This window comes from Lontra canadensis, unplaced genomic scaffold (genome assembly GCF_010015895.1).
Source record: "Lontra canadensis isolate GAN:19392208 unplaced genomic scaffold, GSC_riverotter_1.0 scaffold8, whole genome shotgun sequence".
Taxonomy (NCBI): domain Eukaryota; kingdom Metazoa; phylum Chordata; class Mammalia; order Carnivora; family Mustelidae; genus Lontra; species Lontra canadensis.
Window position 1 is genome coordinate 29,357,433 of NW_022631002.1, and position 25,708 is coordinate 29,383,140.

The window sequence follows — 25,708 nt, forward strand, 5'->3', positions numbered from 1 at the left end:
CCCAAGCTATATAAACAGCACACCCCTGGTCCAGGAAAATGGCTGGAGTGAAGGTTCATCCGTTTTCAAGCAGAAAGGTGATACCTGATTTGTTTTTGGAGGGAGAATTTAGCCACAAGAAGAGTAGTTGCCGCTGCAGAAAAGGGATTAGGGCAAGAGTGCCTCACCTCTTTTCCAGCCCTGAAAGTAGATCCACTTTGCAGAAAGAAACCACATGCGGTTTTGTCTTTATCTCCCCAGTAGCTGATACAGTGTTGAAATATCATAAGCTTTCAATAATTTGACGAATCATTGAGGTGTTTAAGAAGTAAAATGAACAGGAATAGGTCATCTGTAGGATGTGGTGGGTATGAAAACCGGGGATGGCCAAAGTGGCCCCACAGTCTCCTGGTTGTCTGTGACCAGGTGGATGGCTGTGTCACCTGAGATAGGAAGCTGCAGAGGATGAATGGAGGTTGGGGCAAAGGAGAGAATTTGAGTTCATTTCTGACACTAAGTTGGAGTTGTCAGTTATACAGTGGGAAGTGCTTCCTAATCTTCAAAATTTTTAATATATAATCTAGTTGAACTTTCGACGCACAGAGGCAAGAACACACCAGAATTGTTCCGATGTTGAAAAATAAATTGGTTAGCCCGGTAGCCAAAATATATCATGTTTGGAAAATTCTTTATTGAGAACATGCTTCCCTAAATACATACAATTTGGATAATTTGGAACTTCTCCCTTTTTTGATGTATTTTAAGTTGGTTTATGTAGCGTAAAAAGAACAAAGAAATGATAACTTCTGTTTGGAATATTAGAGAATTTAGAAGGACATAGGATAGAGGTAATGAGGTTGGGGCAGGATAGGGGTGGGGTGGAAAACAGTAACAAAAGACTGGCCCAGAAAGGAGATGATGTCATGTGAGGAATTTTAAAGCTCTTTTATTTATTTGTGTAATACGGTAGGTTTTCTTTTGGTTTGTTTGGTATTGAAGTTTTGGTTTGTTTCTTTGACTGTAATCTACTTTCATTTAGAATTAGATTTTTATATATAGTCTTATTTAACAGCCTAAATACATTCTTAGAAAAATGCAACTTTTCATATGGGAACGATATACTTAATATATTATTAATAAAATAACCAGTTAAATAAATTTGATTCCTCTGCTGTTTAAAAGTTCATTCGCCTCTTCATTGAGTTCCACGATAAACAACTTTAAATTCTTCTTTTCACAATGTAGAAATAAACATGTATATGCCTCTTTTGCCTTTTTATGGCCAATTTCCTTTAATTCTTTTGTGCAGAAACGAACAAGAATGTTTTATAAGAAGTTATTTTATAACAATTCTGAGTTTTTTCAAATTACAAGGCATGTAAAAGGCTTAATCATGCATCGTGCTGCATTTGAAGCAGAATTGTAAAATGGGTGTTCATGTGTGTTATTTTGACAACAACCATACATTTTGAGGAAAAAATAATATCACTTAAAATATTTTCTTTGCCACGTTAGTCTTCGGCGAGCAGAAAAGGGCTTTTCTGAAGTGAGGTTAGACAATGGAGCCAACTTCATTTTTTATGCACGTGAACGGAGAGGGCTTGAGGTTATTAGTTGAAACCGAGTAACCTTTCCAGGCTTTCATCTCTTTCTTTTCAAATTTGAATATGAAAAGCATATTCAAGTCAAAGACCATCACTTTAATGACATTTGGCAGTCATTTGATTTATTAGGTTTTAGAAAAAATTTTCCTTTAAATATTTCATCATACTATGCTAATCCTAGTAATATTGCCAGCTGCAGCCTTGTACCTGTATTAGTGGAGACAGAATGGTGTGGAATTTTCTCTGTCATCCTAGTAAAATTTCCATGAATCTACTGAATAATAAAATAACCTTATTGAAATATTCAGATTTGGGTTTTTAGTTAAAGTGTCTTAGAATACATAATAAAAGAAAATGTCTTTTGAAAGAATGGGGTAAAATTACTTCATCAAATATTGAGGGGGTTTGACAGTAATAGAAATTGTTCTTTATGGGGATATTGTTACAATAGGATAGTTGTGCTTTTCAGTTTAATTACATTATATGCTTTGAAATGTCTAAGTAATCACTGTGATGAATTTTTGCACACTGATTTATGTTTGACAGTGAGTTCCTAAAAGTTGGTCATGTAGACAGGTCTCAGTTTCAGGATTTTCTAATTGTTATTTGAAGTTATATAATCTACAGTAGCATGCTTCTGAATTTAGTAAAGAGGGATTTAGTAAAAGGGAATGAAGCACAAATTTAAAATTGTAAGAAACAAACATTTAAGTGAGGGGTTATCTTGGTGTGATCTAATTTTTAAGTCGTAGTCTATAGTTTGTTTTAAATCGTTACTGAAGGGAACATGTATGGTTCATGTAGTAATGTCTGTGACACCAAAAATCTATTAAGGATTGAAATGAAAATTACACAGTAAAATGAATATATTTTTAGCTGTTAATTCTGTAATTACAAGGAAATACGTAGTAAATTAGATAACAATTTTGTTTCTTTTGTTTGAAAACATTTCTTACTGAATGAAATATGTTGTGGCAGAATATATAAGAGGATGAACTATAGTTTCTGCTCTCCTTAATATGGATTCATATAGCGACATTTATTAGCATAAGAGCTATGAAGTATTCAACAGGCTTTGATCTCTGCATAACCGAAACTTTCTCAGGTACTGTAGATTAAATAAAAGCAGTGATAAACATGTACTTCATTACATAGTTTGAAATAAGGCCAACTGATACTTGTCATTCTGAGAGCTGTCGGAGATGAAGATCTCATAATCTTCCCCCCTGATAGACTACTAGTGGGGTATTTATAGCCTCAAATGTAAATCAGGAGACTATTGCCATGACACTGTTAACTTCAAACCCTGGGGCATTAGAATCTCATTCTCTCTCTCTCTGTCGTGAATAATCTATCATGTGTAACTATACAGTAGTGTACAATGCGTTCCAAAAAAGAAACCCATTGGCCTTCATGTTTTATTTAAAATTGATAGTGAAAAAGAGTAAAGGGGGTTTTGCTCATTTGTTTCATGTTTCTTTGTTGGTTTTCTTGTTTTTGCTCTTTAAACAGCCATCAGAAAAAATTCAGATTGAGATCATAGCTCTAAGCCTTAATGATTCTCGAGTAACTGCAGATGACACTATCCAACGGCTGTTCGTGGAATGCAGATTCTACAGTCTTCCTGCTGAAGAGACACCTGTGTCACTTCCAAAACCCAAGAGTGGGCAGTGGGTCTACTATAATTATAGCAATGGTATGTATGGTTCCTTTATAATTCAGACTTTCCTTTTTGTCTTATCTGTGAAGGTAGTTGCAGGAACAAGGAGAAAGTGTAATTCTCTAATGTTCACATAAAGTCATGAAAGTCTCATCAGAATGGATTAATAAATAAAATAAAGTCAAACCTGTAGCATAAGGATTAAATTTCAAATTTGAATTGAAATTAACTCTTCAAATTAACTTTGAAGTGATACTAAAGAGAAAACAAAAACAGTAGAAAAACAATGTCTGTAGACGTTCCTGCTGTATTATAGTATCAATAGAAAAATGTCACCTGGGTCTACAACTGAACTGAATCAAAAAGTATAATATTTCACAGGGGAAAAAAGTAATACTAGCTTTTTAATCATATGATTCAAACCATTCAGTGACCTAATATTTTCTACCTTTCTGGTCAGTGTCATCACATGGATGTTTTTACAGTATACATATATCTCTCTCCTAGTGTCTGTATGTTCAGTATTTTAGTTGAGTGATATACATTCTTAGAATACCTTTTCATGATTTAGCCCACACATGCACTGATAGCTCCAGGCAGGTTTTCTCTTTGAGGGCTTTATCTATCGGCTAGTTGACATCTAAGTCAGACCCAACTGGTACCCTGTAAATTCTTCGATCAGCCAACTTTAAGATGTTTTAAATAATAGTATATATCAGTGTATAATTAAAGAGGAGTAAAAATAATCATATCAAGCTGACATGACCCTATGTTAAAAGCCTTAGGGCTTACTAAGTTCTAAAGCCATATATTAAAACAAACCATAAAGATAGAGTATTGCATTATCTTTAGCAAAACAGGCCATTTTATGCTAGTTGAACACTAATATTTTTCTCTCACCAGTTTTATAATTGTATTTTAATCAGTATATGTAATCATGCTATTGACTGTATATATAGCATGCTACTAATTGATCACGCGTAAGATTACAAATGCTCATGGTTACTTTGTGTGCATGTGTGTGTGCACACATGTGCGCACACCTGCTATTTTTGGAAGTGTGGTCATAGCTTGAGACAATAATTATGAGTATCTAGAAATCTGTTCTAGTCTTCCCTGTATCCACAGTTCTTATTAGTTATATGAACTTGGGCAAGATGTTTAAATTTCATGGTATCCTGTTTCCTTATCTATTGAATAAGGGGTTCTCTTACCCTCCAGCTCAAATTCTATAATTCTATAATGACATAGGTTGAGAAATCACAGGGGAAATAAATAGTGTGGTCAGGACAAGAATCTGATTCCTCCTTCCACTGACCTGATATAACAGAAACATTTCCAAAAATATTTTTTCAAGCTTCCTAGAGATTTTTTACCTGCAAAGTTTCAGAAAAGTAAACCATGTCTAAATATTATTAGTAATGGAAGAACTGATTAGACAACTAATTGTAATGAAGATACCCAAGCAAAGAGACAATCTTTTCTGGCTTTTGTATTATTCTTTTTAAAGGTCAGCAGTAGAATGCTTGGTTAGACTGGCAACAAAAGAGCTTTTTAGAAATCATTGAGAAATTTGGCCCGCTGCACAACAGATTGTTTTTATTTGCATAAGAAGCGATGCAGATCATTCTGGGGTTGCAACCTGTTAACATGTCCTCAGTGTCCTGCATTTTGTAACGTTCATTCTCAGGCTTTGGGAGGGCTTTTTATTAGTTGGTTGGCATTGACTCAGGTATATTTTTTGCCTTTTACTGCAAGATACCTTCCTATCTAATTGGCATTTTAAGAGCTGCTTATGTTTCTAATGAATAATTAGTCATCTGAATACAACAAGAAAACTAATAATTTATTAGAAGTGAATTCCGTAGAAATGTTTACTATACCTTTTCTCAGCTTCTCTTCCTACCTATTGAGATTTGACTATAATAATTTTAAAGGCTAATTGAAAAGAATTGTAAGGATATTTAAATCCCTTCCTGGTGGGAAGGGAGAGAAATATATATTATACTTCCAAGCAAAATAATGCTGTTTTTATCTATTATATCTGAAAAAATGTAGTCTTAGGTCCTCAGCAAATTTGAGAAGTAAGATTAACCTTGTAGGAGGCTTTATTTTATTTTTCACTTAATTATGACATAGTAAAAATGTTTATTTTTAAATTATTGGATTTACCTCACCTTCAGTGCAGGAGAATCTCCTTGAATCTTTGGTTAATAAGTAACTATCTCATCTAATTATTGTAATAATTTGCCATTCACTTGTGACTTGATGTAAAAGGTCACTATAATGTAGACTTACATCTTCCAAATCTTATTAAATGTTAATGAAAGTAATTTTATTTCCAAACTGACTTTTTAATTCAGATGGAAAATCTAAAGGACAATTAGTACATGCTATCTTCTATTTGAACACCATACCAGTTGAGAGATTGATGGAACCTCACAATGATTTTTACCCTGCATTATGGCTTGAATCCTTTCAAAAGGGATTTGTATCCTGAGGCCTAAATTAGGTACATAAAAAGAGAGGTTTAGTCTAGTGATTCCCACAATTATTTATAGCCTGATTCAGTCTTTATTAAGAGATGTTAATACCAGTTTCACTTTCACAAAAAATATATCTTCTTAAGGCTGGAAATGCTGGGGGGGAAAAAAGGTTGAATTCACTTGCGAGACATTTGTAGCATGAACAAAACATTTGTATTTTATTGGGCCTGAAAATTTTGCTCAGAGAATGCTGAGAAAGCAAGAAAATAGTTTGGAAAAAATAAGATTAATGGTAGGTTTGAAGAATGTTGTCTGGGCTGAATAAAGCCTTCTAGGAAATTGACAGTGGAAGAAAAAGATTAATGAAATCGTCCAAAGTTTTTATGAGACTTATACAGTTCTGGGTCCTTAGTCTCTGAGCACTGAACAGTCTATGTTTTGGAACAAAGTTCAATTCGGAAGATGAAAACAATGTAGAATGTACCTTTTGTCACTAATAGGAAGGGAAATTTGGCAAAGATAAGGATTAGGGGAATGATGACACTCCAACACAAAAAGTTTTCTGAGATTGAAGTTTATCAACCCTTTGTAATTAAGCCATCTCCATTTCTTCTGCTGAATGACACTGACAAAGAATGTAAGGATTTTTCCAAACTGCAGAAGTTATAGGTTCTTAGTGGTATACAATTCAACATCAGCTTGTGTTTTTGGACTACTACTTTGTACCTTTTTTGAGTTACCTGTTTTCAGTAAGTTTTGTCTAAATCTAGCGAGTCCTAAACAATTGTCATTTCTAATGAGAATAAAAGATGAATAGCTTAATTTTTAGAGAGTTCTGATATTCAAATCACCAGAATTGTCTTTTAAAAGATCTATTTGAAGTTTTGAAACTGTAGGTTTTGTTTTTAACTGTCTAGTTCCAGAACATCAAATGGATGTCCTTAGGACTGTGATCTAGAGGTGGCCCCAGTGTCCTGATTCTCACATGTTCAACACAAAAGTGTTCACTGGTTGCTGATCCTACTCAAAAATTATGCAAAGGGATGTTGAGCTACACAGTGGTTCTCAGCGTGTGACATCCTGATCAGGAGCAGCAGTAGCTGCTGTGAGGATAAAAAATGCACATTCTCAGGCCCTAACCCAAACCTGCTGAATTGGAAACTCAGGGTGAGCTCATTAATGTGCATTCTAACCAGCCCTCCCAGGGATGCAGGCGCACATTAAGATGTCTGTATTCTAGGCATTTTTTATGCAAGCAGGAGAGCTGGACTTCACATTTGGTGTACGTTTGGAGAAGTAAGCTGATGGGTAAGGAGCTTGAGTTTTTTCAGAAAGGAATTTTAAAAAGTGTTCAGCCCGAGAGAGTTGTTGAAGGCACCTGGACCAGCTGTACCCAAGCAAGATCCCTTTGTGAAAGAGTGAAAGGAGGATCAGGTGGCTTCCCTTGATACGGGTATAGAGCTCTCTCTCTCACTCCCATCTGTGCTGAAGATATGGTTGCAGCTTAAACATCAGGAAAAGTTTTGGCTTCATATGGAAGAAGAAGTTCTATCACGGAGATTAGGAAGGTAGGCTCTGGAGGCAGATTTTGCTGGATTCAGAGGCTTTTTCTACCCCTTTCTCAATAGGTGAGCTTGGGCAAATTATTTACCTTCTTTGGATCTGTTTAATCATCCATCAAATGTGGGACAGCATGGTTCTTAACACATGTGATTGCCATAAGAAAAGTATTGAGTGTAGTACTTAGTACTACTTAGTGTACTTAGTGTAGTACTTAGCACATAAATATCAGTCGCTAAAGGATGGCTGTCTCTGTTTGTATCATTGTTAAGAGAACTGGAAATACGGTGTGCTGGCCAACTGCAAGAAGCAGAAGCAGAAGGTGGCCCAACTAGACCATTTTGTTTTTACCAATTTCAGTGAAAAAGATGTTTTTTTAAAAAAAATTTAAACAAAGAATTGCCATATGGTACAGCAGTTCTACTTCTGTATACTTACCCAAACGAGTTGAAAGCAAGCACTCTGACAGATGCTTGAATACCCGTGTTCATAGCAGCATTATTTACATCATTTATAATAGCCAAAAGGTGTTAACAACCTAAACAACTCAAATGTCCTTCAGCAGACGAATGGATAAACACAATCTGTATATCCAAACGGAACATTATCCAGTCTTAAAAAGGAGTGAAATTCAGACACATGCCAAGGATGAACCTGGAAAAACATTATGCTAAGTGAAATAAGCCAGTCACAAAGGGACAGATATCGTATGGTTCTGCTTAATAAGAGGTACCTAGAAGTGTACCTAGAAGAGTCCGGTTCATAGAGACCAAAAGTGGAATAGAGGTTACCAGGGCCTGGGGGATCCTGAGAGAGTTTTAGTTTGGGACGAAAAAAAAACTCTGGAGCCGGATGGTAGTCATGGTTGTACAACAGTATGAATGTAATGTCACTGAACATATGCTTAAAAATGGTTAAAATGATGAATTTTACAGCCACATTAAAAAATTAAATTAATATGATCAAATCTTAAAAAAATGAAAAAAATTATTTTCAAGCTATTGAGAGTTGTCAGAACTGGCCTAATTTATTTGGAAAACTATCTGCATGCTGGACTTTGAATTCAGTCTTTTTTGTTTTTAATCACTGAGATAACTCATGTCTTCAAATAATGTGGAACACTATATAGTTAACAAGACTCTACTGTGTATTTGAGAGTTGCTAAGAGCGGGTCTTTAAAAAGTTCTTACCAGAAGAAAAAAATGTGTGACTCAGTGAGGTAATGGATATTAACTAAATTTATTTTGGTAATCATTTTGTAATATGTACATATTACATATCATATACATATCATATCATTATGTTATACACCTAAAATTAATAAAATGTTTTAAGTCAATTTTATCGCAGTAAAACTAGGGGGGAAATTATCCAAAAAATTATCACACACACAAAAAATAATACTGTAGACCATGATGACCATTAAGCTTTAGAACTCTGAAGTCAAAAAGATATGGTCAACCGCATTTCGAATTGGTTATTAACAACAAAACCAAAAAAAAATTTCCATTTGGCTTGGTGTACTGGTGGCCAAAATGAGTCCAGTCTCCCAGCATTAGTGGAACTCATCTCTTAGAAAACCTTTTTAGCATTGATAAGCAAAGCACTATACTTACAAAATACTCTGAACCTTTTGTCTTTTCTGACTCCTATAAATCTCAGTAACCTGTATAATTAATCACATTTACTGTTACTGCATCGTGGGAACAGCAACAAGCTAAGAGCCGCTGTGTGACCTTGGTTCTCACTTCTCTCAAGCCCACGCCTAGACAGACACTGATGTGTCTCCCACCCTGCGTGCCTAACTCCGTGCCCAGCATGTCAGCTGAGCCAAATGATTAAATGAATTGTATCATCATTTGAGACTGGACTAAAATGGTCCAGGGAAACATTCTCAGGATGAAATATGTTCATTCCCAGCGGAGTCTGGCTTTGGAATTGTCACGGTATCTTTCACCCTTCCTGTATTTTTTATTAGGGATAGTCTCTAAATTGAGGTCTGGTCACAGGGGACACTTTACCTCCAAAATGGCATCTGAAAAAGAAATGTCTCCAGAAGCTAAGGCTTGCTGAATGGCTGCTGAGCTGAGAAAAAATAATCAGGTTGAAAATTGGTGTTTGCTCTCTGAGATGCCATTTTCCCAAAGGGCAGGCACTTATGTACGGTTTCCAGTGTTCGTCGCCCTCTTCCTGGTGGGACTTTAGATCAGCAATCTCAACTCCTATTTTGGCCTAGTAAAGTCTGGCCACATTCCTGCATGCCAACGTGCACCTTTTTTTTTTTTTAAGGTTTATTTATTTAGAGAGAGAGTGCATGCAGGTGTGAGCAGGGTTGGGACGGAGGGAGAGAGAGAGAGAATCCCCAAGCAGACCCCCACTGAGTGCAGAGCCTGACGCAGGGCTCCATCCCATGACCCTGAGATCATGACCTGAGCCCAAACCAAAGGTCGGATGATTAACCAACTGAGCCACCCCAGCGCCCCCCCACCCCCAACACGCACCGTTAAAAACCAAAGACGAACTTCTTGCCCTGAAAACCCTCTCTCTCTTTCCTTCATTTCCCTCCCGTCCCCCTGCCACCCCAACACCAGCACACATCAGCCTATGGATTTCCTCAACCCAATACACCAGATGCTTCTTTTATTGCATGTTGTGGCAGGAAAGAAGGATTAAATTACGGAGGCTGTCAGGAAGGACAAGCTCTCTGCCATACATTATCATTATCACTCGCATCCTGGGCAAGAGAAAATGCAGTAAATCCCTCAAATACAAAGCAATAAAGACCGCTGGCTTTTACTGTCATGACTGCCAGTGTCATTAACAGGCAGTGACAGCAATGTGGCACTCTTAGATGTTGCTTGTATCCTTTCTGACAGCGTGCACACAAACCCGCCCGTGACATGACATTAGATCACATGACTGCTCAGATTTGATTCTGGTTTCCAGAGCTGCTTTCTTTTCCCAGGCATACAAGTGAGGTGGCACGGCTTGTGTCTCTAAAAACAGGTATTTATACAAATACAGAATGGTACTAACGTAACATATTCCTGAGTGACTTCTTTCTGGGTTTGTTTGTATTTTTTTTTTTTTTTTTTTTTTTTTTTTTTTTTGTACAGTGATCTACACGGATAAAGAGAACAACCAGGCAAAGAGAGACATCTTAAAAGCAATACTACTGAAACAAGAGCTGCCTTACAGAAGGTACATTTAAGCACTCTACATTATTGGATGGTTCCTGTAAAGCAGGTCTCCGTAGCGTGGTGTGGTGCAAGAAAGCTCAAGAAGCAGAATCAGAACCCCTGACTTCTCTGATTCACCCTGTGTCCTGGGATGAGTGTGTTTCCTCTCGGTTTCTTTCTTCCTAGAAACAGAGTAGCCCTGCATACCGTGCGGAGCAACTGTAAAGATCTGACAGGGCTTTGCAAACCAAAACACCATATGGTGTTTTTATCTAGTATCCCATTAGAGTTCAAGTTTAACTGTAAAGAGCATGACACAGTTGCTAGGAGGGCGCCCTCTGGAGCCACGTGGCTTGAGCACAGATTCTTGTTTCATCACTTATAAGCTGACCTGGGACAAGCACCCTCCGCCTCATGTTCTTCATCTGGAAAATGGAGATGATACCAGATAGGGTGGTCGAGAGGCTTCAGGGAGATGATAGAGGTGGGATGGCTAGAATAGAACATGACACAAGAGTATGCAGTAAGTGTTCCTGGTCATCGATGTTAGTAGTAGCAGCAATGTCAATATTATTACTTGTACTAGCTCATCAGCCTTCTAGACTCATTTTACTTTACTATCATTGTTTAATTATTCATCATTTCATGTTATTTTTAATGCCTTTTTTTTTTTTTCCAAATCTGAACAGAAGATTTTGGATTCTGGTTTGGTAGAGAAATGATACCCCTGTAAGAAGGAAAATCCCTGGTCTTAGTAACTTCCTGCTTTCGTGCGAGCTCCCAAGTGTACAGTTTTGAGGAGTTTTGTAAGGTGCTGCCCATCAGCCCATTTGCTGGCTCTCCTCCCATGGCCAGGGCGGACCCTTTATCTCTCTGTCGTCATCTTCTCCTTGCCTTTCTGGCCCACAGATGACACTTCTAGTGCCTCCGAAGTAGATCTCACCCCTGCTCATCGTAGAAAGAGGCTCAAGTTCTCCCATTTCTTAGAGGGCATGAAGGGAAGGTTAAAGACATTCTATTTTTCTTTTATTTTTCTTTAAGTTTTTATTTTTGAGTAACCTCTCTACGCAGCATGGGGCTCAGACTCACAACCCTGAGACCAAGAGGCGCGTGCTCCACCGACCGAGCCAGAGAGGTGCCCCAAGACATTCTGTTTTTCTTTTTTCTTTTTTTCTTTTCTTTCTTTTTTTTTTTTTGACATTCTGTTTTTCAAAAGAGCTTGCAAACTAGCATTTGATCTTCCCTTTTAAGAAAGGAGACTGGGATTCTTAGCTCTTAGGAGCTGAGAGTAGCTTTTTCATTAACTCCTTAAAATACATATATCAATTCTTTGGATCTCAGTTCTGAAGAAAGTATGCTAAAAACCTTGTTAATGAGGCTGAAGTTCTGTCTTGCCCAGCATGGTAGATAATCATTCAGGTTTTACTTAAGTACTTTGTATAGTTGAGCTTCTTTCAAGGCCTCCTCAATGCCATCAGAGTTCCAGGGCTGTCCCAGGTCACAAGTGCTTACACAGCACTGACCATGTCACTTGCCTCTCTGCAGCCAACAGGCTGGGTCGTTACTGTCCGGGACTGAGCTCTGTTTCCATGGGCAAGCGCTGGGCTGGACTTCTCAGTCTTCACAGTCTGATTGTCTACCTGTGTGTTCACTTTGTTTCTGGAAGGTTAGAACATATTGTAAGTAGCACTCCTCATCAGGGAAGAGCAATTTTGTTTCCTTAGAAGTGGTTATTTTTAAAAAGACAGATTCTGCTTTAAATGTAGACCTGCCTTTCCTCAGAAGACCTACTTCCTTGTAGCAAAATTGTTTTAAATTTTCTTTAAAAGTCCATAGTAAATGTAATGACTTCCACTGACCCATCCTTGTTTCTCTAAAAATCTCCAAATGACCCCCAGAGACACACATGTTCATGTCATTTTGAGAAAAACCAAAAGAGGCAGCTGAGGCACAGAGTGACGACAAGGGATGGGGGCTGAGTACATGCCCAGAGTGCTGCGGTGCCTGCCACTGACCACACCACTGCCCACTGTGGCGGGAATGGGGCCATCACAGGATATAATGGGCATGCCTCCTTTTCTCCCTGACAGTATCATTTTCTTCAGGAGAAAGGGGGTGTTTATATTTACATGTTCCCACAGCCAAACACTCCCATGGGTGTTCTCACCTTTTGCAAAAATTTACAGGTTACATTACATGGTTTAAAGTACCTGCTAGTTTATAAGAACTCATGTTCTTAGGCAGCAGCCCTCTTGAATACTGGAGACAGCTTACAAGGCACAGTTAGAGAAGTTGGCCAGTCTTTCCTGACGTGCATACATTTATGTACATCGTATAACGAATTACCTGCAGTACCTTTGCGCCTGGCCCTGCCTATATTTGCGAGTATACAAGTGTCACCTTCAAAGGGAGGTAACTCCTTGAAGCAAGGACTTAAAAAATATTTGAAGTCATCATGTTGACACTGACTTAAGGTTCTTTTTTGGTTTCCTTTCTTCTCTTTATCCTGTGCTGTTGAGCAGATCCACCATAACCATCAGCATTCCAGTAGGTAAAGCTCAGAGGTAACCCTTAGGGTCATCTTCTATCCTGTTTTATATGAAAAGAAATTATTTCAGAGAATCAAAAATGTTAAACGATATAGGGAGTTTTAGTGCTCTCTGATTTCCTAGATAGCAGCAGGTGACATTTGAGGTCTGATCTTGATGCTCAGCCCAGGGCCTGCCTCCTCCAGCAGACCTGCTTCAAATGAGCCAGGCTTCAACAAGAAGCCTTCGTGTAGTGTTTCAACAATCTTTATGATCCCCTACGTAAGTATCGGGAGCGAGATGCTTGACAAGGCGGTGTCCCTGCACTTCCGGGCGTTTCCAGCCCGCTGAGGATGACAGACAGCAACAAGTAAACAAATAAACCAATTACATTTTACAGTAAGTGCTAAGAGAAAGGTTAAACAAGTTGCTCACATAGAAAGTAACGGTGACAGTGAGTCTGAGGAGAGGACAGTAAGCTGGATAGTGAGGGGACGAGAAGACCCAGTCCGATCATGAACTGCGCAAAGAAGATCTTCACTGGCAGAGGGAACCAAGGGCCTGCAGGAAGACATAGAGGTCTCTGTCTAGGACCCGGCAAGGGAGGTCAGCAAGGGGAGAGTTCTGCAGGAGGGAGAGGGGAGAAGGGGAGGCAGGAGCATCTCCCGAGGTCCTTCCAGTCCCACCTCTCTGTGGGTGTTTGACATCTACGCCGCGTGTCTGCCCCGATCCTCCAAGTAGCCTGGAAGCCTCTTCAGGACACGGAACAAGACACACCTCTTTGTTTGGCAGGCTTACAGGTGAAACCCAGCATCTCGTGTGCTGTTGAGCCGAAGCCAAATTGTAGCTTTCAGATTATTTGAGCGTACCTTCTTCCCTTTTTAGCTTAACTTCATAATTTCTTAATTTCGTATTTGACATCTCATTTTGCTCTCCATAGAATTTAAAGCTAGGAGTACTGAATATTGGTTTCTAACCCTTTCCTTGGCATTTAGAAGGGCTTCCCCCCCCCCTTTTTGTCTCAGAATTCTCATATGTTCAGTGGAGGTAATGGACTGCATTTGTAAAGTGATAGAGATACGATCCTTAAATATGACACGTTATAGGAGGAGAACACTTAACAATATTAGTACGATCTGCCTAGCCTCTAGCTTTTCTGTAAGTCTTGTGGATGTAAAATGTGCATCAGATATCACTTGTAATTCCTACTCTTCCAAGCATATTCATTTTAGGACAATTACTTTCATCACCATTCTTCTTATTTAACTGACTGATACAGTCATTGTATAATTTGGCAATCACAGTTTTCAATTGAAACAAGTCTTCCCCATGTCTTCTTTTTCTCTTCTGTTAGAAATGTAGCTGCTTAAGCAGCTCTACCTAGATTAAAAATCGTAGTAATAAAAGAGCAAACATTTGCTCGATGTTTACCATGTTCCGGGCACTGTTTATATGTATCATCTCATTTGATGCCCAAAAGAGCCCTTCCTGTTCTACAGATAAGAACAGAGAGGTTTAGGGGCTGAGCCTGGGTGGCTCAGTTGGTGAAGCAGCTGCCTTCGGCTCAGGTCATATCCCAGAGTCCTGAAATCGAGTCCCTCATTGGGCTCCCTGCTCAGCAGGGAGCCTGCTTCTTCCTCTGGCCTCTCCCCTCTCATGCTCTCTTTTTCCCATTCTCACGTTCTATCTCAAATAAATAAATAAAATCTTAAAAAAAAAAAAGAACAGAGAGGCTTAGTAATGTGTCTAACATTATATAGCTAATAGTGGGATAGCTAAATTTGAACTCACAATGGATGCCCTTTAACCACTCCATCTTAATCCCTTTGTTTAATGCATCATATAAAATAGTCATCCACTTACAAATCAGGATCTGTATTCTTCACAATTATTGTGTGAGTAAGTGTTGCCTGTGGTTTCAGGGAAAGGGATTTCTATTTTCTGGTTTGTTTGGTTTTTTTTTAAGATTTTATTTCATTTTTTCATCAGAGAAAGAGAGAGCACAAGCAGGGGGAGTGGCAGACAGACAGAGAAGCAGGCTCTCCGCTGAGCAGGGAGCCCGATGCAGGGCTTGGTCCCAGACCCCTGGGATCATGACCTGAGCCAAAAGCAGACAATTAACCAGCTGAGCCACCCAGGCATCTTGGGATTTCTATCTTCTAATCAAAGTTTATTGCTGGCTAAAAACAGGGTCTCAGTAAAGGAATGAAATGTCAAATGCTTACTTTCAACAAATTAGTTAAAAATACTATCATGTTTACCTGTAAGTATTTGGAAAGGATTTTATTTGCACGTATTGCTCAAGGCATGATTTCTCCGAGACTTAGATTTTCATCTCAAAATGTGATCTAAGAAACAAGTTTCTTGTTTGGTTTCTGATTTGGGATGGCTACATTTTGAAAATGGTTAAAATGGTAGTTTACAAGTATCCATGGTTTAAGCTCCGTTGCCAAGACATATCAAAAGAGTACTTAACTGTAAATTCCTGTCATTTGGTCAATCCAAGTGTGTTTGGCCTCAGCACAAGCCACTAATTCAAATCAGTTCCATTGGAACCCTACAATTATGTCTAAAGTAAAATAAAAATTGGATGCTAGGATTGTAAGTTAAAAGATTGCTGAAGTAGTACAAACATTCCATGTAGCTGTTGGGCAGAGCGACAGTATTTATCTAATGTGACTCAGAATGTTACTGGGGAGCATGGTCCCTACATTCCAGAGAACGCAGAGAGTTGGATAAATTGCTTGGTAGCCACTCTGAAGTTGTACATTTCTGTAGAAAATGTTGCATTTCTTTTGAAAATGGTGCCCTGATCTCCATAGCCTTTATTCACTTGATCCTTTTAGCCTTAAAAGTCGATGTGTCACAATACGATCAGATAGTGTGTATTAGAACATCTGGTTCTTCTCTTTGCCTAGTAATTTTCTCAGATTCTAGAGTTAAATGTTAATCGGCGCTCAGAAAAGTGGATTTATGTTCATTTGAAGGCTCGGCGTGCTATAATAATTCTAGTAGTTCATGCAATAACTTATCTAACCTCATATAATTTGCTTTTTATTGGAATAATTGGAAACTTCAAGATTTCATACTTAGTGATAAAACCCCATTTGGGAGTTGTGTTTCATGGTGATTTTTCCTCACTTTGTGGGGATTTTCTGTTTTTTTTTCTTCCCTTCTCAGTGTCCGCTTCACCGTGGTCAGTGACCCTCCAGAGGATGAACAGGATCTGGAGTGCGAGGACATTGGCATTGCTAACATTGACCTCGCTGACATGTTTCAGGAAGGGAGAGACATCATCGAGCAAAATATCGATGGTATGAGTGAAAGTATTGCTCAATTTGTACAACAAATGCTGAAATCCAAATTCTTTATTAAAACCTTCTTTTTTGCTGGCTGCAGGGACGTTGAGTCCCACATTGGTCGACTCCTTTGTAACTCCAGCTTTTTTTTTTTTTTTTTTTTTTGAAGTCGGAAGCTTTTCACTCCCTCCCTCCCTTGCCCTCTCCCTCTGCCTTCCTTTCAATCAACAGAAATTTTAAAATCATTAATTGCACTTCACAAGGAATTGTTCATTTTGTTAGTATTGGGGATGAGTGTGTGACAAAAAAGTGGCCATTGGATTTTTTTTTTTAACATTGTTTGTGGAAACTTCGTGCTGTCAAGCCTTATTTCAGCCCAGGCATGTTATTCTGAGTCATCATTATGGTGTCTTTTGTAAGGCTTCTCTTTAATTCAGTGTTACAATCCAGTGATACAGCCACTGCAAATGACTCCAAGTCATAATGGTCACTTACTTCTTAGCAGGATTCAGAGAGAAGCAAAGGATTTCTGACAAAATGTACTCTCCTGGATTGTCGCCTCAAAGGCATGAGTCCCATCAGGGCTTAGTTTCTACCCTCCAGATTCTCATCAAACATACTTGGAACATGCTCAAGGAATTGTGCTTTATGAATCAGCCGTTTAACAGTCATAATGAGGGGGGCACCTGGCTGGCTCAGTGGGTTAAAGCCTCTGCCTTTAGCTCAGGTCATGATCCCAGGGTCCTGGGATCAAGCCCTGCATCGAGCTTTCTGCTTAGCGGGGAGCCTGCTTCCCCTCTCTCTCTGCCTGCCTCTCTGCCTACTTGTGATCTCTGTCTGTCAAGTAAATAAATAAAATCTTTTTTTAAAAAACCACAGTCCTGATGAGGATAGCCAGGGCTGTACACAGTAAATGGACAGATGAGGCTGAGTCCTAGTCACATTTGCCAAGTGAGCAGAGTATCTCCGGTAGGTAGACTGTACACGGCTGATTTCCTTAGCTGTTCGTGCATCCAGTGAACACTTATGTGAGCACCTCTTAAGTGCCAGACGCTGTTCCCCCACAGTTCAGCTGCGGTTCCCGTGTCAAGCTCTCTGTCCTGTATATGTGTTACCTGCTCACAGGTCGGCATCAAGCCAGATGATTAACCAAACTGGAAACCTATCCTGGGAAATCTTTCTAAACTACCCATATCTAGCTACGTGACAGTTTGTCACAACTTTGGCACAGAAAAAGAGGAGAGGATTAAAATATTAACCTAAACCCTCCGAAAGACAGCCAGAACCAAGAAAGCCTGAGAAAAGTGATGAAAATGATCTAGGCTTTATGTTCTTCAGCTTTTCTCCCGTTCGTTCTGGTTAGCAGCCCATCTTCCCATTCTGAGAACCCACGTGTCGCCACACTAATCTGTCCCAGACAGCTCCTGTGGCCGTGTTTTGAAGGAGAGTCAAAAAAAATTAAACACTCGGGTGTCAGGTCAGGATTTTAGTGCTGTGTTCTATGCCAGACAGAGCAGTGACGAGTCCCAAAGAAGAGGTGTAAGGAAACTCGGGAATGAGCTGGGAAACCTCTGGTGCCCCATGACCTCCCTTCCTGCTCAGGTCTCCACCCAAGTCTTTGTATACCCAGTTATTTTAAAGATTTCCTTAAAAAAAAGGGGGGGAATTGTCGTATCTTATCCCTTCTAGACTTTATTTCTTCTAACTTAGAAATTCTAAACCTGTGTGGGACTCGTCATCCTACAGCCTTGCCACGAGGTCAGCTTCAGGAGCGAGCAGGAGTCTTAACTCCACAGGCAATAAGTATGTGCACACGTGATAGACCTGAAATGTGTATCTTCCTACATGCAGGACAGGCTTTAATTTACAGATTTCTTTTTTTTTTTTTAAGATTTTATTTATTTATTTGACAGAGATCACAAGTAGGCAGAGAGAAGGAAGAGAGTGGGGGGAAGCAGGCTCCCACTGAGCAGAGAGCCCGATGCGGGGCTCAAGCCCAGGACCCTGAGACCATGACCTGAGCCAAAGGCAGAGGCTTAACCCACTGAGTCACCCAGGTGCCCCTAATTTACAGATTTCTGAGATGCCAGTGAACTTTGGACTTTTAAAGAGCCGTCTTCGTGTTTGCAATTCCCATTTCAGGTAGTCTATCTATAGAAAAATCTGTTGAATGACAGTAACACTTTTCGGCCATTTTTCTCCCCAGTCTTCGATGCACGGGGAGGTGGTGGACCTATCGGCAAGCTCAGGGTAACCGTCGAAGCACTCCATGCCCTCCGGTCCGTCTACGAGCAACACAGAGATGACTTGGAGGCTGAAAGAAGTTGTTCCAGAGGCATGTCCTGCTCCTGAGTAAACGCTCACATGAAAGCTCGGAGAGGAGATTTCTGTAATTACTCCGGTGTATATAATCTATAATTCATGGGACGCAGGGAGGGGGAGCCCTGGGTTTGTAGTGGTCAAGTTTTGTATACTTTTCCATCTGTTTATTTTTCTATTCCCTCCTTCCCATGACTGCCACCCCTCAGGACTTCAGTTCTCCACCATGGGCAGTACCTCCTCAATAATTTATACCTACATGATAGCATGAGAAAGCCTATTTGCATTTTCAACACTTTCGTATGAAGAACTGACATGCTAGTCCCATTTTTATTTTTTAATAAGCAAAAAGGATAAATCTTAGAAAATCTATGAAAAGGGGCGCCTGGGTGGCTCAGTGGGTTAAAGCCTCTGCCTTCGGCTCAGGTCATGATCCCAGTGTCCTGGGATCGAGCCCCACATCGGGCTCTCTGCTCTGTGGGGAGCCTGCTTCCTCCTCTCTCTCTCTCTGCCTGCCTCTCTCTGCCTACTTGTGATCTCTGTCTGTCAAATGAATAAATAAAATCTTAAAAAAAAAAAAGAAAACCTATGAAAAGAAATACTTTTATGTTATCCCTAATCGTCCCACTAAATGGAATGCCTATGATTAGCCTCATTAAGAGTTTTATACTGTGAAGATTTTATTAGAAGCAATATATGAAAATTACTTGGATTAATGTGTTAATCTTCCTCTTTAAAATGCTAATATCCATTTTATGCACATTAAAGCTCAGTATGCATCTTCTTTGATGCATGCAGTTTCTATCAATTAAATATAAAGAATGAGACTTGGCACCAACTTATTAAATTACTGCAAGTTTTTGGTTTTCTTTCTTAAAAATCACACTTCTTCCTATTTGTATGATTTTTATGGATCTGTAGTGGTGATATGGGATCCAGGGATGTGTGTGTATAAAGAGGGGATAGACAGGTACATGTATGTATATACATGAAATTCATGTTTTGAAAACTTAGCTTATGATACAGAAAGAAATTATTAAAAGTATGGCTCAAATTCTGATATGCTTAGTTAGACCTGAAAGGAATATCTTTTTTTTATCATTTTTTAAATTTACATCAAGCTTGTACAATGGTGGGGTGTATCTGGATAACCAGATCCTCGAAAAGCAGCTCAGAAAGTTAATTTTCTAGCTTTTACCCAATCTCACTGAAGGATTTAATTGATATTTTTAATGGAGCTGTGAATCAATGCTGCAAAGGAATTGTCTCTGGAGGTCTAGGATATAATGCATTTCATTTTTTAATTTACTTTTTTATTTGTCATTTTCTTCAAAGGATTTTTATAGGCTGTGGGTTTTCACTGTTTGCAAACAGGCTATGTTCCTTCTTAAGCATATGTAAAGTATTCAGGGAGATAAGTAATTTATTAAAATCTACCTAATTTGCCGTGATATATTAAATCTCTGCTTCAGTGATCACAGACCATTTCATTTAGAGAATTAGGCATTCCCTCTTTGTGTGATTAAAGCTCTGGAAAATGAGTTCTTTGCTCCTATTTGTGAACATTCAAAGCCTGCTAATGGCAAGAAGATGGAATAGATTATGAGACAATTCATTACAGTTCAACAGAAAAAAAAAAGCAGCTATAATGCAAAAATGCAAGTATGAATATCTGCATATAGTTTGAACCATCTGTGCTCTAATGGCTTCAATAATGACTCTCGTCTTTAGGAGGCTTTGAAATGACATCCGTACAATATTAATTTGTTGATGTACATTGTGGGACCAGTAGAGTACGATCTGACCACAGAAATCTATAAATTCTCTCTCTACCATTGGGCCTCCCTGTCTGGGGCCCGCCATCTCCAAGAAGAATCTTGCTCTCATCAAACTCTGCAAGTCTTCATAATAACTCATTCCTCTGGAACCTTCTAGAGACCACAAACATCTGCAGACTAAACCTCTCCAATCCTAGTAAACAGCCACATGTTTGTTGTCACTTCAGCTGGCTCTGAGCTCATCTTTTTGGCCTCGCTTTCTAGCTTTCTTTGGCTTCATGCAGTTACGGTGTCATTAAGGACCATAATATTCCCTGCAGTAATTTAAAACAGCCGAATTATACCCTGGGGTTAACTGAGTGGTTTTTGAGACATTTATTGTGGTATTCTCCCAGGAGGTTTGTATTATTGTTTTAAAACGTTACATCCCAAACTAAATACCCTTTCTGCAGGGAAAAGAACCGGATTGCACTGACTTCTTATGATCTTTAAGTAGAGAGGGGGAGTCTTTATTAGGGAACTTCTGAGACCTCGTCAGCTGGGTGGAATGTATACCTCAGATATGATTAGAGAACTAGCCATGTTTCTGTCACATTCATGTTTGCTGTAGAGATTATTAAAGATTCCTTTCCTCGTTTTAAAATAATGCACCTTCCAACTATGTAAATTCTTACAAAGCTCATCTTCTTAAGTAATCAGACAGCTGCTGCCATATTTTGAAGTGGGGTAAATGGTATTGAATGCCATCATGTGGATGCTTCAAGTGGGTTTCATAATCTGTTCGAGAAGAGTTTTTTATGTTGTCTTATGTTGACCAGAGTTCATTGAAAAAACTCACTACCTTTTTGGATTACAGAGCAATGGTTTCTCTTGGTGCGCCAAGCCTGAACCATTAAGCATGGCGAGCAGGAGAGAGGGCACCAACGGTGGCCTTAGCACACTAATACACCAGTTTAAGGCAAGATTTTTATGGACTTACAGCTCTTGGTGTAAATGTACACAGTACACTCAGCACTTTTGGGGTCTGTAATGCTTTTAGTTTGGAAATATAAATAGAGATGTGATGTGGTGTGTGGGAGAGTGTATTTTACATGGTTTTTTGCCTACTGTAGTAGAAATGTCAAATTCCCAGCCACTGTCATGAGAAGCAGTTGACAAAAATAAGTTTTATGGTTTACAGTGCGGTTTACATAGAGAACATTTCTCTTCACTCTCAATTTCAACATGTTTTCTAAATTATCATGGTTTATTGCCATTTAAGTTAAATTAGTTTTTTTAAGAATAAATAGAGAATATATTTAATCAAATAAAGAACAGCCACATTGAAATTCTGCTGTTCCTGCCGTTCATTCGTTACCACAAAACACAAATACTTTTTATGTGTTATGAAGAAGTGTGGGCTCAGAGGTGGTCATGTGACTTGGGGGGGTTCTGCGTGCATCCACGTTCCCACAACAAAACATAAATTATTTTAGTAATCTGACATCAAGAGCTGTGACAATGAAAACCACTTCTTACACATGTTCTAACAAGAATCTGATTAACATTTTTGTGGATATGGAAAATAACGGTTTTTAGTCAAGCTGCCACCATTGCTAAATTTGGAATTATTTCCTTATTCACTCGATAGCAAAATGTGAATCATGCCTGTGACCAAATATGAAAATAAAATGCCATCTTTGGGTAGTACAGAATAACCAAGGGAGAGCTCTAGGGATATCAAATTATCGAGTGATTGACAATATCAGGATGATAATTTATCCCCAACTATGAGAGTACATTTCAATAAGTCACTCATGCCTGAAGGCCTCTGACTACCTTGACAAAGAAAATCTAAGCCCATGATTTATTATAGATTGGACAACATGCCTAATTAGATCCATGAATGGAAACAAACAGCTTTACATCCCCTTTGTTCAGAACAAAAACAACCTCTAGGTCAACCAGAAAGCTAAAAAAATCAAAGCTACAGAAACAAGTATTTTAAAAACTGAAAATACAGAATTAGAAATATCTCTCATCCTAATTTCTTTTATCTTGCAAGATAGATTGTTTTTGTTTTTGTTTTTGTTTTGTTTTGTTTTGTTTGTTTGTTTTTGTTCCATTTCGAAGAGCCACCAGTGGACTGAACCTGACAGTCTAACCTGGAAAACTGAGCCCATGTTCCTGGTATTGTTACACCTTCTGTTCTTACCCTCTCATTTTCCACATAACAGACTTATATCTTTAAACCATGTTTCTCCTTCAGTTTTTCTGAAGTAAAAATCTGGTTCTCTCAGATTGTGGCCTCTTTTCTGTGGTGGACACCAGAAGGCTTCTCTTCTACCTTTTGCCCCTTCTCACTCTCTGTTGAGATTGACCTTTCTCATCCCTGTAACAACATCACCCCTCTTAACTGAACACCACTGGTTTTCTTTGTAAGTCAAATTCGCCATCTTGATCTTCCTCTTTCTGTCATCTGTTCTGTTTATACCTATATTCTCCCATCTGTCTGTCCCCCTACTAATTTTTATGTCAATCAAGGCACATTTTTTTCCTTTCTCTTATTTTGTGCTACAACCACTTCTTTAGATACCAGCATTGGTGAGAGCTCCAATGACATTCCCAAAATGTGCCTTTGTGTGAAGACTTTTCTTAATTTAATATGACAGGAGCACTTTTAGCCATTATGAAACTGAGTGAACAGCAAGCTAATTTTTGTGTCTTTGCTTTTTGTAGTGAAGCAACAGAGACTGGAACTCAGAAAGCTCTCAGGAATCACTGGTAAGGAGCTGAAGCATAAGGACTTTTTTTTTTTTTTTAAGGAAATGTGTCATTAAAAGCAAACTTTATTTGGCATTAATGTGTTTTGTCCGAGTTACACATGCTATCATTAACAGTAGGAGAAATTGGATAATTTGAAGAAGAAAACAGACTACACATACCCCCAAGATGCGGGAGCCAAGAAAGCCAAAACATCCTATAAAATGAGATAGATATCTTCTGTTGACATTGAAGCAAGGTAACAGGCAAAATAGAATGCAAGGTGGAAAACAAAGGACAAAGAAGGACGATTTATACCAGTAAAAGGAACAACAGGTCAAAGATCTAATGAACTTGAACATATGTACACATAACAGTATAGCCTTGAAGTACGTGACGCAACAAGTTGATAGAACTATGGACAAAATATTATGGCCACATCAGTTTTACTAGATTGTAATTGTGATCAAAAAAATTTAAGTCTAGAAGATGTGCTTAATATATTTACTAAACTCAAGCAAATATAGAACACACATGGAACATTTAAAAAAAAGAAAAAAAACAACCATGTATTCAGCCACAAAGGAAGTCTCAATTTCCAAAGAATTGAAATCTTGTAAACTGTTTCTCTAAGCAAAATGCAGTACAATTAGAAAATAGCAAAGAGATAACTAAAAAAATAACACTGTCTAAAAGTTAAAAATATGTGTTACTGTTCTGGGTTCTAACAGAAAAAGAAATTACCCACTCCTGCTATATAACTAGGAGAAAGAAAATTCTACAAACTTCATTTTACACTAAATGGGAGAAATGAACATCAGCCCAGAAGCCCACACCTGAGGGGGAGTAAGGCAAGGGTTAGACATAAGAGAGTGTAAAAGGATTCTAGTGGCAGTAGAACACAGATAACATGAACTCAAGTTCCCTTAGTAGGACAAAGGCCATGTTCAGTAGGGAAATGCTGAGAACAGTTCTGAGGTCTGGTGGGTCAGAGTTATTGGCTACTTGAGAAATGAAATGGGCTTGGAAAGTGCATAGAACCAGAAGTGGTATCGTTGGGAAGACACCTGGAAGAGAATGACACACTTTGAAAGGGGGAGGTATCCTTGGGAGACATGGTAGTGAAAGAAAGAACCAGCTGAAACTATGGGCCCCAGTGGAACAAGATCATATCATTCAGTGGTATCATTCTCATTAAAAGGAGGCCATTTGTTAAAGCAAATTCACTGCAGCAACAGAAGAGGATACTCTTGAGCTGAGAAAACCTGCAGGCTACCCAAACCTCTTCCCCACCTATATGATTATCCTTCCTGGCCTGTCTAGGAGAATTGAAAACAAGTAAGTTTTACTTTAACTATCCCGTATCCATATTACATAAGAAAATAAGGAAACTTTTTGGCAGGATAGAGTTCTACCCTAGTAATGATGAGTTAGATAGTTTGGACCAGCATACCTGTTGAGAATAACTAGAAAATCTGACTTTATACACACACACATTATATATGAAGCATTTGAAAACATCAAAATGCCACCAGTGACCTGGTCTATAAGGAATCACAGGAGCAAGATCTGGGAACAAAGGGAAGCCCAGAGGTTAAGCCAGACATTAAAGCTGATTTGCTTCTAGAGGCATCTGCCAATTTAAAAGCATGGGTGTGAAGTGGAACAGAGTTTTCAACAGACTCATTGGGCTTTGAAGAACAAAATTTAGAGTCCACCAAAGACGAGATTTTTAAACCCCCAGTAAATCCTTCAGGCTCAAATTATCCCTGCATTTTTTATGCACAATGTTTGATACACATTAAAAAATAACTAGGTACAAGAGAAGACAAGACCATGTGACTGAAGACTAAGACAACAGACAAGTGAAACTCCTACAAGTAATTCAGAAAATGAAGTCATCATCTGTGAACCTCTAAACAATGTTTAATATGTTCATGAGTTAGGGGCATCTGGGTGGCTCTGCGTTAAGTGTCTGCCTTTGGCTCAGGTCCTGATCCCAGAGTCCTGGGATCAAGCCTCACATGGGACTCTTTGCTCAATGGTGACTCTGATTCTCCCTCTCACTCTGTCCCTCCCCCAACTTGTGCTCACTCCCTCTCAAATAAATAAAATCTTTTTTAAAATGTTAATAGAGTTAAAGACAATCTTGACAAATTTGACATAGAATTGGACATTATTGAAAGACAACAACTGTAAAAATTATAAATGAATGTAGACTATAATTACAATAAATGAAATAAAGAATTCACCAGGTGGATCTAACAGCAAATCAGACATAATTGAAAAGTGGCTTACTAGACTATAAAAAAATTTTTTTTTTTTTAAATACCCATTCTGGGGCACCTGAGTTGCTCAGTTGACTAAGTGTCTGACTCTTGATTTCAGCTCTGGTCATGATCTCTAGGTTGTCAGATCAAGTCCGTTGGGTTCCCCACTCAGTATGAAGTCAGCTTGAGATCTCTCTCTTCCTCTGCCTTTGTCCCTCCCCTCTAAATTCTTGTGTGCTCTCCCTCCCTCTCTCTCTCTCTCTCTCTCTACCCCTTGCTAAAAATAAACATTTTGAAAAATGTA

The 25,708-nt window shown here is 38.7% G+C and overlaps 1 protein-coding gene and 2 long non-coding RNA genes across 6 annotated transcripts in view; 2 read left to right on the top strand and 1 right to left on the bottom strand.

The window, feature by feature from the left end:
- The window catches only part of RPGRIP1L (RPGRIP1 like), a 92,712-nt gene extending 73,731 nt beyond the window's left edge, over nucleotides 1-18,981 (top strand). For all 3 annotated transcript variants that reach the window (XM_032854454.1, XM_032854455.1, XM_032854456.1), the window contains 4 exons: nucleotides 3,096-3,279; nucleotides 10,406-10,490; nucleotides 16,177-16,310; nucleotides 18,502-18,981. In XM_032854454.1, the coding sequence (XP_032710345.1) occupies nucleotides 3,096-3,279; nucleotides 10,406-10,490; nucleotides 16,177-16,310; nucleotides 18,502-18,647 (549 nt within the window). In that variant the 3' untranslated portion in view covers nucleotides 18,648-18,981. The remainder of the gene's footprint in view (nucleotides 1-3,095; nucleotides 3,280-10,405; nucleotides 10,491-16,176; nucleotides 16,311-18,501) is intronic.
- LOC116865874 lies at nucleotides 18,826-19,292 on the bottom strand. Its single transcript, XR_004382275.1, has 2 exons — nucleotides 19,201-19,292; nucleotides 18,826-18,983 (listed from the first exon to the last, which is right to left on the bottom strand). It is a non-coding gene; the product is annotated as an uncharacterized LOC116865874 (long non-coding RNA).
- A 3,204-nt stretch (nucleotides 19,293-22,496) lies between these two features.
- The window catches only part of LOC116865875, a 33,653-nt gene continuing 30,441 nt past the window's right edge, over nucleotides 22,497-25,708 (top strand). For both annotated transcript variants that reach the window (XR_004382276.1, XR_004382277.1), the window contains exon 1: nucleotides 22,497-23,155. This is a non-coding gene — a long non-coding RNA (uncharacterized LOC116865875). The remainder of the gene's footprint in view (nucleotides 23,156-25,708) is intronic.